A 15,070-nucleotide genomic window follows, 5' to 3' on the forward strand; every position below is an offset into this window, starting at 1 on the left:
GTCACAAATCCAATAAAAAGTATCTTTATAAAATTAGAGAAGGAGAGACATGGAAGGAAGGCCATGTGAAGACAGTGACAGATATTGGAGTTAATGCTGTCACAGCTAAAGACCCCTACAACCCACCAGAAGCCACCAGTGCTACATCCTATGGAAGAAACTTGGCTGCCTCTGTTTATTACTCGCCACCTGCCCAACTTTCCTGGGAGAACAGTGACTCCAGAATCTGGGGCTGAGTCACTAGTTCTTAAAAACAGACAAACATCTTGAGTTTTTCTTGCTCTAATATTTATTTTTACCAATCTTTGGATTCTTCTGGTTCCTTTGGATAGAGGGAGGGGAAGAATACTGAGTTCAGAAATGTACAAAATCCTTTCTGGCAATAGAGAAGTTACTAGATAGGTGGGTTTGAATACTAGAGAAATATCTCAGATAAACAGTGAAATTGAATTATTCCAAAAGATTTTTCAAGTGTGTTCTTTCTTACATTGTAATGACACAGTACCTGATTCTGATTAATTTTTTTCTCATGCCATATTTGATATGTCAACTATATATTGGTATAAGTCATCTATTGACCTAAAATGCTGCTTTAGCCAGATGCAGTGGCACACACCTGTAATCCCAGTGGCTTGGGAGGCTGAAGCAGGAGAATAGTCAGTTCAAAGCCACCCACAGCAATGGCAAGGTGCTAAGCAACTCAGTGAGATCCTTGTCTCTAAATAAAATACAAAATAGGGTTGGGTATGTGGCTCAGTGGTTGAGTGCCCATGAATTCAGTCCCCAGTACCCACCGCCCCTCCCTGCCCACCAAAAAAAATGCTGCTTTAATACTTTAGAAAAGGGAAAAGGAGAGGAATGTGAACTGAAACTGAATTCCATGCATGTGTGATTTTCTCAGGATAAACTCAACTACTATATAGAACTATAATGCTCTAATAAAAAATAAAGAAATATAAATATTATAATATATATAAATTCATAATTTAATTATATAGGCTTTGGGCTAATAGACCTGTGTTTTTTAATGTTCTTTAGTTGAATTTTCTTGCTTTCCCCAATATTTAGAAATGGTTCAGTGTCTGATGAAAGCAGCATGCTGAATTCACCAACTGTGTATTTCTTTGTATAGGATCATGTTTGTTCATGTTATCTAAAAATACTACACATCATGCTTGTGTAGTGAATCCATCCTTTCACATTTGATCTCCCATTCTATACACAATACATTCAACACAGAGAATGAAGAGCATTGGATATGAAGGGCAAGCCAGGGGTATTGAAGCAGAGCAGCCAGATGTCAGTGTGGTGAACTTTGATTTCATCAGGACTTTCTTGTTTTCTCTACCCTATGTCATCCTTTACTCTAATTGCTGTTTGTACATTTGTTAATAAAACTTCACAAAGTGAGAGGTGAACTCCAAGTGTAAACTACTTCCTGCAAAATAATAAAGTGTTTCTAGACTCTTCCCACTTCATGAAAGGAGGGTTGGGCAAGATGAGCAGCACTCTTCTCCTCATGCCAAGGTTCCCCACAAAGGGAATCTTCCCCACAAAGGGAATCCTTCTCCATGGTAGAAAGATAGAACAAGCCAGTGGCATATGTGTAAATCTGGGAAAGGAAGTACAACTAAGGGATGCTTGTGCAATAAGACTTTCACCAAGAGAAACAAAGAACCGTGGGGGAAAATGGCTAGCACTGACATGATCTACTGCTATGTTTTCATGACCCATAGGCCCTGCAATCAGAATGGGAATTGGTAGAATTCCTGCATACCAATGAGATATTGGGTTTATTCTACTTCACACCTATAGTGACACATTCAGTTGAGTCTGGTGAATAAGACAACTGGATTTTCTTCTAAAGCGGGGACAGCAAGTAGCTGCAGGTATGTTATCAGTGGTGCTTCTGCCATATTGTTATAACAATATTTAGAAAAAGCTAAAGGGACTAATTCATCCCACAAAACAAACTCCAATATTTCCCCTTATATGTCAGCCATTCAGTTCCACTTCCCACAGAGATCTTAATGGATAGTGGCAAAATCTACAGAGGAGAGGTGAGCATGTCAGAGGGAAGAGAAACTGTGGAGTACTGTGATATCACAGGGTTTTTCACATGACAGTTCTGGTATAGGAAGTTTGTTCTCAATTCTTGTTTCCTCAAGCCAGCAATTATCCTAAGAGAGAGACAGTGTGTGAGATATTAAAGTCTGTTGCTGGACCTTGTTATCTACATTAACAGTTCTCTCCAGTTGTGGTTGGATTGTCTATAACAGTAGTTTGGACCTCTACAGATATTTTTTAAATGATCCTACTATCAGAGTTTCATGGAACAAAAATCACTGACATTTTTCTTACAGGAAATTGTGGAATCTGGTCTTTTAATATTTGTCAGGATTTTAAGATGCATAAGTGGCTATGGATGGTACTGGCATGAGTTTAGCAAGTAGTTGTAGAGCTTAGAGCCAAAGGAAATATCCCTGTATGAAAATGGATTGGTGCACCAATAAGACCACATAAATAGAAACCTTGTTCACTATTTAAAATATTTTAATATATTAATCAATAAGCTGTCACCACGCAAATGAGCAGTGGTCATAGAGAATAAAGCTTTAGCATGACTGCAAGTAGACGAACCGGGAAATATTCATAGATGGGTAAAAGGACCTGTACGCATTGGGTGATGTCTCAGATGAGAGATCATTCAGAATAAAACCTGTTGAAAATGGAGAACTTTCTAATGTCTTCATACCCCTGATTATATACCAATGGAAAGATCACTGCCACTAATAGGTTCTGTCTTCTAATTACTCTCCTTAAAGCTTCCTTCACATCCTTGTTCCTTAGGCTATAAATAAATGGGTTCATCATGGAGGTTATGACTGAGTAGAACACTGAGATCACCTTATCCCCTTCATTCATTTTCTTTGAATTTGGCTGCATGTAAGTAAATATTGTTGACCCATAGAAGAAGATAACCACAATAAAATGGGAACCACAGGTAGAGAAGACCTTAAGCCTCCCTTCCCCTGACTGTATTTGAATCACAGTTGAGATAATATTCCTGTAGGAGAAAAGAATGAGAGAGGCAGGACCTAGGAGGATTATTACACCCATTGCAAAGAGAGCCATCTCCGCTTTGTAGGTGTCTTCAGACGCCAGTTTCAAAAGAGCAGGAGGCTCACAAAAGTAATGATTAATTATATTTGGCCCCTGGTATGGGAGACATAAAGTGAAAGTGGTATCTACTAAAGATACAAATACTCCACTAACCCAAGACCCTATGACTAGCAAAACACAAACCCTGTGGGTCATGATGGCAGAGTAGTGCAGAGGCTTGCAGACTGCCACATAGCGGTCATAGGACATCACTGCTAGAAGTGAACTTTCAGTACACCCCATTACTAGAAAGAAAAACATCTGAGTTGAGCACCCAATAAATGAAATGGTCTTTCTTATAACCAGAAAATGGGATAGCATCTTAGGAACAATAGTTGTAGAGAAACAGAAATCAGTAAGTGACAGATTTTTGAGGAAGAAGTACATTGGTGTATGAAGCTGAGAGTCAATGTGAATTAGGAGTATGATAAGTAGATTCCCAAACACCGTTAGCAGATAGATGATGAGAAATACCACAAACAGCAGGATCTGGGTCTGATGATCTGAAGAAAGGCCCAGCAAGATGAATTCAGTCAGATAAGTTTTGTTTTCTCTGCCCATGGATATTTATGCCTGTCTACAGATTTGAACCATCAAACATTGACTATGATGGGACATCCAATCCAGTAAGTGAGTCTTTCATGGAAGAACAAATGTACTTGATTTTTTAAATTCTTGTAAACATGTAAGACACTGGATTTTCTAATTTCCCATCCTGATATTTCACCTGGAGCCCTTTGGTTGGTAGGTACAGTTACACCAGCATTATGCCTTCTTGGTGATCCTTGCTGGGAGAGTAAATAAATCATAACTGCTGTTTGACAATTGTGTAAATAATACTAGGAAATATCTTCTTGGAAAATTCATGTTATTCATCTGAGGCAAAGAAAAAGAGCATATTATATATGGATTTGAAACAATGAAAGGAATTGTCCCTCTAGTAGAAAGCCCCAGTTATAGTTTACTTTCTAGTTTACTGATTACAGCACAGAACTTACATTTAATTTCATCACATAGCAGATTTAAATAATCAACTTTTACATTTTTTCCAGTGGATTATTTATCATCTATACAAGCACACCTTCCCCCACTAAAAGGCAATTAATACACAGTTTCCATTGTGCTATGATCCACAGTCCTTGTCCTTTCCTAAATTCTTCATTGGATCAGAGAAATAATCTTTGATTGTGATGATGGTGCTCAAGGGTAAGGCAGGTAGGGTCCTCTGTAGTGGAGCTAAAACTATAAAGAGACGACTAGCCACAGCAACACCACACATTGTGGGGACCTTCATGAAGAACACATGCAGCCACAACAACTGTCCGCATACTTGTAATGTCTTATCAGTGTGTGACATCATTCATGCTGCAGTTTCATTCAGAATGTCCAGTCAGCTGGTTGGGTGCATTGGTAGGAAATCAGGCACTGGTCTGATGCTCTGAAGCAAGTCAGACTATTCAAAGTCTCTATTTTTCTGTACACGTGCAACAAAGAACATATGACAGGATCCAAGTTAATGGATAAGTGAATCATAGAAAGAATCAGAGAAGGTAGCAGATGACTGGGACTCAGAGGTATAGTGAGATCCCTGAGAAGGATTGAAATACTCGTCTTAGAACTACCCTTTAGGATAGAGATGTTTGGAGCAGAAAGTCAGCCCTCTGGGCAGGACCATCTTAAGATAGAGGGTAGTCCAAGACTTCAAACATGTAAGGTTTTCCCTCTCACACAAGACCCTATGTCTAGCTGGCAGTATAGAAAGAGTGTGAACCATTGTGACTGGACCACTGGCTCATGAGCTGCCAAGTGTGACTTGATTTCAAGTCCACAGGATGACAAGTTTCTATTAAAGAATTTTCATCTAGATTGAGTCTGAATTTAGTCTAGCTTAATTTGCCAGAGAGTCCTTTGGCTTTGAGGGAATGAATGGACTCCTACTCCGCATGTAGGCAATGTCACACATGACTTTCTTAGTATTACTAAGCACTATTCATTCCATCTAAAGCATTGTAGGAAATTTAAAAAGCAGAGCTGATGCGGGTCCAGCTAGTTGATCTCCTTGGAATGGAGAGATCATGCAATAAGGAAAATCACAGGGTAATATCATCTGGGGTACATACCTAGGTGAGAGTGCATCACTGGCAGTTTTAAGTGAAAAGAGGAAGAGACCCTAAATTTGCAAGTCTTTTCTATTTCTCATTCTAACCCCAGAGAGAGAGTATTGAGGCCTTGGAAGACTCTGGTACTGGTACTTGAAGTACCCTCACAGCCACATTAGTGCTCATCAAACGCTGGCTCCTTCCCACTTCCCAGACAATGGGTGACCAATGTCAAGAAGCTCTGTCTTACATCTGAGGCAGAGCCCTGTGAGTTTAGTGATTCATCCCAAGAAGAGATTACAGGAAAAGTGAAAGAAGCCGGACCCAGTGGCTCACATCCATAATCCCAGTGGCTCGAGAGGCTGAGGCAGGAGGATCATGAGTTCAAAGCCAGCCTCACCAATGGCAAGGCACTAAGCAACTCAATGAGACCCTGTCTCTAAATAAAATACAAAATAGGGCAGGGGATGTGGCTCAGTGGCCAAGTGCCCCTGATTTCAATCCCTGGTACTAAAAAAAAAGAAAGAAAGAAAAGAAAAGTGAAAGAAGAAGAGGAAGAAAACACTAATGTTGAAAGGACTGAATCAAGACCAGACAATAGGGAGAGTATGGAAAGGCATAACTAGTTTGAGGAAAATTATACTTTTGGTTTCTCAAAACTCTTAGTACTTAAACTCAACCCCTCATGAAGAGTCCAGTAGCAAGATTTCTAGGGTTGAGGATTCTCGAGAAAATTGGAAAAAGAAAAATCTCCTCTCCCAAATAGACTAGCTGTAAAAATAAAGATTTAGCCTTTTCTCAGGATACACCCAAGATTCTGTTTTTTGAGAATCTTATTTCTTTCAAAATCTTCCTTTCTGGTCACTTCACCATCTTCCTCCTTACCTGGAGCCTGGGATGAGTTTGTTTTAGGGCAGGGGAACGATGAATGAGAGGAGTTCACATTAATATACTAGAGATCCAGAGGTCTAAGCTGTAGATGCACAGATAATAGTCTCAGGGACATTCAACCTTCTCTCCTGACAAAATGGATTTTGCACTAGTTTCTATTCCAAACTCTTGCTGTATTCTTGCTGGAAGAAAACACTTATTTTTCAAGCACCAACACTGAGCTGAATCTTTTCCTAAGAGAAACTGTTAAAAGATTGAGGTCCTGAGAGTTGATGTAAACAAGATATTCCCTTGGGTTCTCTTGGGAATAACTCACTTTATTACCTTTTCACACAATGAGATACCTTGGGACATTTCGTTTAGTTTATTTCTGATCATAAATTGAATTCTGCAAATCTCCTTTAATTTCTAACCCTTCCCTAAATATTAAAAAAAAAACTGTATGCTCTGAGCATCAGAGGGACACAAGAAGTCACTTACCCCTGTCCCTTCTTTCTCTGATTAGCAGCAGAATCAAGAGTATAAAGGGCATGAGGGTGGCATCTTGGCATCCTCAAACTTAAATTGTCAGATAAATGGAAATATGCACCCTTTTCCAGTAGTTATCTAGTAAAATAAGCTTAAATTATTGTTTATTTGAGGACTCCATGACCATTATTAAATAGCTTTAGCTGGTATTTAAAAACACATCTGAAGAGCTGGAGTTGTAGCTCAGTGGTAGAGCACTTGCCTTGTATGTGTAAGACACTGTGTTTGATTCCCAGCACCACATACAAATAAGCAAATAAAATAAAGGGCCATCAACAACTAAGAAATAAAAAAAAAACACATCTGAGAAAATTTCTGTACGAGGGAATGCCTTCAATTTTTCTCCATTTAGAATGATGTTGGCCTGAGGCTAAGCATAGATTGCCTTTACAATGCTGAAATATGTGCCTGTTGTCCCTAGTTTTTCTAGTGTTTTGAACATAAAGGGGTGATGTATTTTGTCAAATGCTTTTTTTGCATCTATTGAGATGATTACATGATTCTTATCTTTAAGTCTATTGATGTGAGGAATTACATTTATTGATTTCCATATGTTGAACCAACCTTGCATACCTGGGATGAATCCCACTTGATCACGGTGCATAATCTTTTTAATATGTTTTTGTATTTGATTTGCCAGAATTTTATTGATAATTTTTGCATCTATGTTCATTAGAGATATTGGTCTGAAGTTTTATTTCCTTGATGTGTCTTTGCCTGGTTTGGGGATAAGGATGATATTGGCCTCATAGAATGAGTTTGGAATTACTGTCTCTTTTTCAATTTCCTGAAATAAATTGAAGAGTATTGGTATTAGTTCTTCCTTAAAGTCTTATAGAACTAGGTTACGTATCCATCCAGTTCTGGGCTTTTCTTGGTTAGTAAGCTTCTATTGGCATCTTCTATTTCCTCACTTGATATTGGTCTGTTAAAATTGTGTATATCTTCCTGAATCAATCTGGGCAAATCGTATGACTTAAGAAATTTGTCAATGCCTTCAATGTCTTCTATTTTACTGGAGTATCAGATTTCAAGATAAATCCTAATTATCCTTTCTATTTCTATAGTGTCTGTTGTGATATTACCTCTTTCATCATGTATGCTGATAATTTGAGTTCTCTCTCTCCTTCTCTTCTTTAGCGTGGCTAAGGGTCTGTCAATTTTATTTGTTTTTTCAAAGAACCAATTTTTTGTTTTGTCAATTTTTTCCATTGTTTTGTTCATTTCAATTTCATTGATTTCAGCTCTAATTTTAATTATTTCTTGCTTTCTACTGCTTTTTCTGCTGATCTGTTCTTCACCACTTCTATTTAACATAGTTCTTGAAATACTGGCCAGAGCAATTAGACAGACTAAAGAAATTAAAAGGGTATGTATAGGAAAAGAAGAACTTAAATTAGCACTATTTGCTGACAATATGATTCATACCTAGAAGACCCAAAAAACTCCACCAGAAAACTTCTGGAACTAGTAAATGAATTCAGCAAAGTAGCAGGATATAAAATCAACACCCATAAATCAAAGGCACTTCTGTATATCAGTGACAAAGCCTCTGAGAAGGAAATGAGGAAAACTACCCCATTCACAATAACCTAAAATAAATAAATAAATAAGAGACTTGGGAATCAATTTAATGAAGAAGTCAAAGATCTATACAATGAAAACTACAGAACCCTAAAGACAGAAATCAAAGAAGACCTTAGAAGATGGAAAGATCTACCTTGCTCTTGGATAGGCAGAATTAATATTGTCAAAATGACCATACTACCAGAAGTACTATATAGATTTAATGCAATTCCAATCAAAATCTCAATTGTATTCCTCATAGAAATGCAAAAAGCAATCATGAAATTCATCTGCAAAAAGAAGAGACCCAGAATAGCCAAAGCAATCCTTAGCAGGAAGAGTGAAGCAGATGGTATAACTATACCAGACAACTATACTACAGAACAATAGTAACAAAAACAGCATGGTATTGGCACCAAAACAGACTGGTAGACCAATGGTACAGAATAAAGGACACAGAGACTAACCCACAAAATTACAATTATCTTATATTAGACAAAGGTGCCAAAAACATGCACTGGAGAAATGATAGCATCTTCAACAAATGGTGCTGGGAAAACTGGAAATCCATATGCAACAAGATGAAATTAAACCCCTACCTCTCACCATTCACAAAACTTAACTCAAAATGGATCAAGGACTTAGGAATTAAACCAGAGACTCCACATTTAATAGAAGAAAAAGTAGGCCCTAATCTTCATCATGTGGGATTAGGCCCCAACTTCCTCAATAAGACTCCTATAGCATAAGAATTAAAACCAAGAATCAATAAATGGGATGGAATCAAACTAAAAACTTTCTTCTCAGCAAAAGAAACAATCTGTGAGGTAAACAGAGAGCCTTCATCCTTTGAGCAAATTTTTACCCTTCACACATCAGATAGAACACTAATCTCTAGGGTATACAAAGAACTCAAAAAGCTAAGCACCAAAAAAACAAATTACCCAATCAACAAATGGGCTAAGGACCAGAACAGACACTTCTCAGAAGAGGATATACAATCAATCAACAAATATATGAAAAAATGCTCACCATCTCTAGCAATCAAAGAAGTGCAAATCAAAACTACTCTAAGATATCATCTCACTCCAGTCAGAATGGCAGCTATTATGAAGACAAACAACAATAAGTGTTGGCAAGAATGTGGGGGGAAAGGGTACACTCATACATTGCTGGTGGGACTGCAAATTGGTGCAGCCAATATGGAAAGCAGTATGGAGATTCCATGGAAATCTGAAAATGGAACAACCAGCTATTGACCCAGCCTATTCCTCTCCTTGGACTATACCCAAAGGACTTAAAAACAGCATACTACAGGGACACAGCCACATCAATGTTTATAGCAGCACAATTCACAATTGCTAAACTGTGGAGCCAACCTAGATGCCGTTCAGTGATGAATAGATAAAAAATGTTGCATATATACACAGCAATAAAAGAGAATAAAATCATGGCATTTGCAGGTAAATGGATGGCGTTGGAGAAGATAATACTAAGTGAAGTTAGCCAATCCCCCCAAAACAAATGCCCGATGTTTTCTCTGATATTAGAAGGCTGACTCATAGTGGGGTAGGGAGGAGGAGCATGGGAAGAATAGATGAACTCTAGATAGGGAAGAGGAGTGGGAGGAAAAAGGAGGTGACAGGGGATTAGCACGGATGGTGGAATGTGATGGACATCATTATGCAAAGTACATGTATGAAGATACGAATTAGGTGTCAATATATTTTATATACAGAGATATGAAAAATTGTGGTATATATGTGTAATAAGAATTGTAATGCAAAAAAGGTACATGCATAAAGACATGAAATGGCGTGAACATACTTTATATACAAAGATATGAAAATTTGTGTTCTATATGTATAATTAGAATTGTAATGTATTCCACTGTTGTGTATTTAAAAAAGTAAAATCAATAAAAAAAGAAAAGAAAATTTCTGTAAGATTTAAGTATTTGAATTAGTTGACAGATGTAGGAACAGATTCATATTTTTCTAGGTTATACTATATTGATTTTGTTTGCTTGTTTTGTTGTTACCAGGGATTGAACCTAGGGGAACTTAACCACTAAGCCACATCCCCAGTCCTATTTTTATTTTCTATTTTGAGATAGGGTCTTACTGAGTTGCTTATGGCCTCACTAAATTGCTGAGGCTGGCTTTGAACTCAAGATTCTTCTGCCTCAATCTCCCAAACTGCTGGGATTACAGGTGTGCACCTGGCTGGGCTTTTCCAGCAAGATTTATTTCTATTTGTGCAAAATTTTTTATAATCTTTTATCATATTTATTAATAAACTTTGCCTATATACCTTTATTAAGACTACCAGTGAAATATATATTTATAACAGTAATTATTGATGCATTTTATCTGCAAGAGTATTTTAATTCTAATTACTTAACTCTTTAGTCATTATTGCATACATAGGATTTGATAACTTGTCTACAAAATCGAAGGGGTAAGAAAGAAAAAACACTGAAAGAAGATAGTGACTAGTCTAAGGTCAACAGAACTGAAATCATCTGGAGCGGTTGTCTGAGTCTACTCCTAAAACAGTAACTCTTACCTCATCCTGTTCCACTTCCCAATTTTCCAGGCTCTGGATAATTTTCTACAGGGGAAGTTAATGTTGTGATGCTGCAAGAAAATGGATCATGAAAGGATTGCTTTGTCCTAACTCAAGAATAATAAGGCCACAGATTAAATTAAATAAATTCTGAAAATTAAAAAGGCAAATAAGGGGCTGGGGCTGGGACTCAGTGGCAGAGTGCTTGCCTAGCACACATGAGGCACTGGTTCAATCTTTAGCACTATATACAAAAAAATAAGCAAATAAACAAAGGCATGCTGTCCATCTACAACTACAAAAACAAAATTTTTAAAGGTGAATAAAAATAGACTTAATGGAAAAGAATTACTTGTTTATTTTCTTTTTTTCTTCCTGATAGTTGGGATTAAACCTTGGCACAATTTACTTCTAAGCTACATCCTCAGGTCTTTTTATTTTGAGACAGGGTTTCACTAAACTCTGGCCTCAAACTTGTGATTCATCTGCCTCAGACTCTCTGGCACATAGAAGTCACTGTGATTGGCTGTTTCTTTATGTTATTGTTATTTAATTGAAGAATTCTGAGCTTGCTCTGGGAATAATCAGTAGTACATGTCCACTTCTGTTGGCAATATCCCTTTTTAAATAAGGACACCAGTCATATTGGGTTAGGAACAACACAAATGATTTCTTTCTTTCTTTTTTTTATTTTAAATGGTGCTGAGGATTGAACCCAGGGCCTTGTGCATGTGAGGCAAGCACTATACAACTGAGCTATATCCGCAGTCCCTTGATTTCATTTTAACTACTTCTATTAAAGAACCTATATTCATATATCACATTATGAGATTATTAAAGGGTTTCTTTTTTAAAATTTTTATTGTTGGTTGTTCAAAACATTACATAGTTCTTGATATATCATATTTCACACTTTGATTCAAGTGGGTTATGAACTCCCATTTTTACCCCGTATACAGTTTGCAGAATCACATCGGTTACACACCCATTGATTTTTCACTAATATCTTTTGGCAGGAGTGGAGACACAGTTTAATTCATAATATGATCAAAAGCCTGTCTGTTAATATATTTATCCAAAGTCAACATTATAAAAGTTTTAGAAAAGATTATTTTAAAAATTTGTCTTCCTACGTCTAACAGTTTTCTGTAATATAAAGGAAAATTTCTCTAAAGACAATTTTTAACCAATTTAGTCACCTGTGAAACTTCTTGCTACCCTGTTTTGATAATTTGCCTATCATATTTTTCTTCTATCTGTTTCTCTGTTTATTTGCTGGTTTAATGCCTGAAGGATGTGCAGAATAACCATTGTCTATCATTAGCTATCATTCTCTTTTCTGAAAGTACTCAATTATGGGTCACTTCATCTTTCATTCTTGAATACACTCTTCTCATTTGGAATAACGTAGCATAGTTATAATGGGAGTACAATATTACATATACAAAAATTATAAAATGTAATTGTTTACAGTTTTTAATCTTGAATTGAAAAAAAAATCTAAGCTATGAACAAAATTGTCAGTGGTACTATGTTCTCTAATTTTCTGTATATTTAAACATTTTAAAATAAAATATTTGAAATATTAACGTAAAAGCAGTATGAAAGGTAAATCCGTAATAGTAAAAGGAAGGCAAATGTGCACTGCTATAGAGGCAATAAGATGATTCAATTGGTATTTTAAGTAACTTTTAGTTGCTGACCAAAATATCTGACAAGAACTACTTAAAGGAGGGAAAATTTTATTTGGGGCTCACAGCTTTAGATATCTCAGTTCGTAGATGGCCACGGTCATTGCTCTAAGTCCAAGGTGAGGCAGCACATCCTGGGGGAAGCTGCTCAGCTCATGGCAGAGTCAGGAAGGAGACAGAGAAAGAGGAGAGAGGCAAGAGGGAAGATGCACCCTGCCAGGCCACACCCCAGTACCGAACCTCCTCTAGCCACGCCCCACCTGCTTGCAGTTACCACCCAATCTGTCCAACTAGGATGGGATGATTAGTTGCAACTCCCACAAGCCAGTCACTTCACCTCTGAACATTCCTGCATTAACACAAAAGCTTTTAGGAGGACACCCCACAACCAAACCATGACTTTTGGAAAATTGATTTATCAAGCAAAATTGAAAATATATAGGGACACAGAGGATGTATATAACAAAGATATAACAGTAGTAAGTAAATCTTTTCTTTCTTTCTTCTTCCCAATTTTATTGAGATATAGTTGCTATGCAAAAATTGTATACAATTAATTTATAAAATTTGATTAATGGCATATTTATATACTTATTTTACCATTACCATCATCTCCAAAAGTTGCCTTGTGTGCTTTTGATTTTTGTATGTGTTAAGAACACTTTGCATAAGATCTCATCCTCAACACATTTTTAAGTTGTACAACTATAGGCACTAAGTTGTACAGTGAATCTTGAGAAGTGAATCATCTGTATAACTATGACTCCATACCAATTGAACAATAATACCCTATACACTCATCTCCTCACTCACTGGTAATATATAAAACTTTAACAGTCAGATGGTCTATGTGGATACCATGGCACACACCCATAATCCCAGTGGCTCAGGAGGCTGAGGCAGGAGGATTGCAAGTTCAAAGCCAGCTTCAGCAACTTAAGAAGGCCCTAACCAACTCAGCGAGACCCTTTTCTAATTAAAACACAGAAAAGTGGTGGGGATGTGGCTCAGTGTTTAAGTGCCTGTGGGTTCAATCCCAGGTACAATAAATAAATAAATAAATAAATAAATAAATAAATAAATAACCGATAGTCTAGACCAGAAGAGGAATGTTAGTTTCCAAATATAGATCATAGTTAAGCTAAATGAATGACTCCAGGGCTGATGAACAAACGTTAAAAATCATTTTTCATTGATAAACAATAATTGTATACATTTATGAGATACAATGTGATGTTTTTGACATATGTATACATTGTAGACATTGTAGAATAATTAAGAGTCTAATTAACATATTACTTCAATTACTTTTCATTTTTGTTGTGAGAGTATGATTTTTAAAAAACTATTTGCTTTCAAAATTGCAACAATTGTCCATTAGTGATTAATAAAGATTTTCAGGCAGAAATACACATAGCAAAATTTTCCCTTTTCATACCAAAAGAGCAGAATATTCTAGTATTGGGGTAAAAATTATACTATTCAAGACAAACCATCTTAGATTACTTATAGTGTCCTTATATGTATCATGGATCATGGATCATAAGGCTATATTTTGGCTAAAGAAAAATGGTACTTTGTCCTTGGGAAAACACTAGGTTTGGGCTAAAGCAAGAAGAATCTAATAAATTTAGATTAACTGGGAATTATTGTAGTTTGTAAAGCATCTTAATATACATAAAAGTAAAATAAAAATCCCCATCTGACATTATATAAAACCAAACATGAAATGGGAAGAAAATGTAAGGACAAAGTAAATAAAATAAAGCATTGGTGCAATCACTCTGGAAAACAGTATGGAAATTCCTTAGAAAACATAGAACGGAACCACCAGTTGATCCAGTTTTCCCACTCCTCAGTTTATACCCAAAGACTTCAAGTCAGCATACTACAGTGACAAAGCCACTTTAATGTTTATAGAAGCTCAATTCACAATAGCCAAGTTATGAAAACAACCGAGGTGCCTTCAACAGATGAATGGATAAAGAAAAGATAGTACATACACATTGGAATATTACTCAGCTATAAAGAAAAATGAAACTATGGCATTTGCCAATAAATGGAAGGAACTGGAGAATCATGATAAGGAAATAAAGCCAGTACCCAAACACTGAAGGTTGAATGTTCTCTCTGATATGTGGATACTAACTCATAACAGGGGATTAGGGAGGGGAAGTATAAAAGTTCGTTGGATTAGACAAAGGGGAATGAAGGGAAAGGAGGGTGTATGGGAATACGAAAGACAATAGAATGAATCAGACACAAATTTCCTATGCTTATATATGAATATATGACCAGTGTAACTCTACATCATGTTCAACCACAAGAATGAGATCAAAATTGCAATGGATTGCATATGTGTACTATGAATTGAAATGCATTCTGCTGTCATGTATAACAAATTAGAACAAATTAATTAATTAATTAATTTTAAAAAATACACCCTACTGTCAATGTGTACTTAAAAACAATAAAAATGAATAATAATAAATAATTAAGTAAAAAAAGCATAGATGGCACATAAATCAGTACCTAATTAAAACATGAAATGTATTTTCCAAAGCA

General features: G+C 36.4%; 1 protein-coding gene across 1 annotated transcript; it reads right to left on the minus strand.

Moving 5' to 3' along the window:
- Nucleotides 1-2,703: 2,703 nt before the first annotated feature.
- On the minus strand, nt 2,704-3,735 carry LOC107157765 (olfactory receptor 2D3-like). The gene has a single exon (XM_015504168.1). It carries the CDS (start codon nt 3,721-3,723, stop codon nt 2,704-2,706), a length of 1,020 nt encoding a protein of 339 aa, XP_015359654.1. The 5' UTR covers nt 3,724-3,735.
- Nucleotides 3,736-15,070: the final 11,335 nt, after the last annotated feature.

Source organism: Marmota marmota, unplaced genomic scaffold, assembly GCF_001458135.2.
Source record: "Marmota marmota marmota unplaced genomic scaffold, marMar, whole genome shotgun sequence".
Taxonomy (NCBI): Eukaryota; Metazoa; Chordata; class Mammalia; order Rodentia; family Sciuridae; genus Marmota; species Marmota marmota.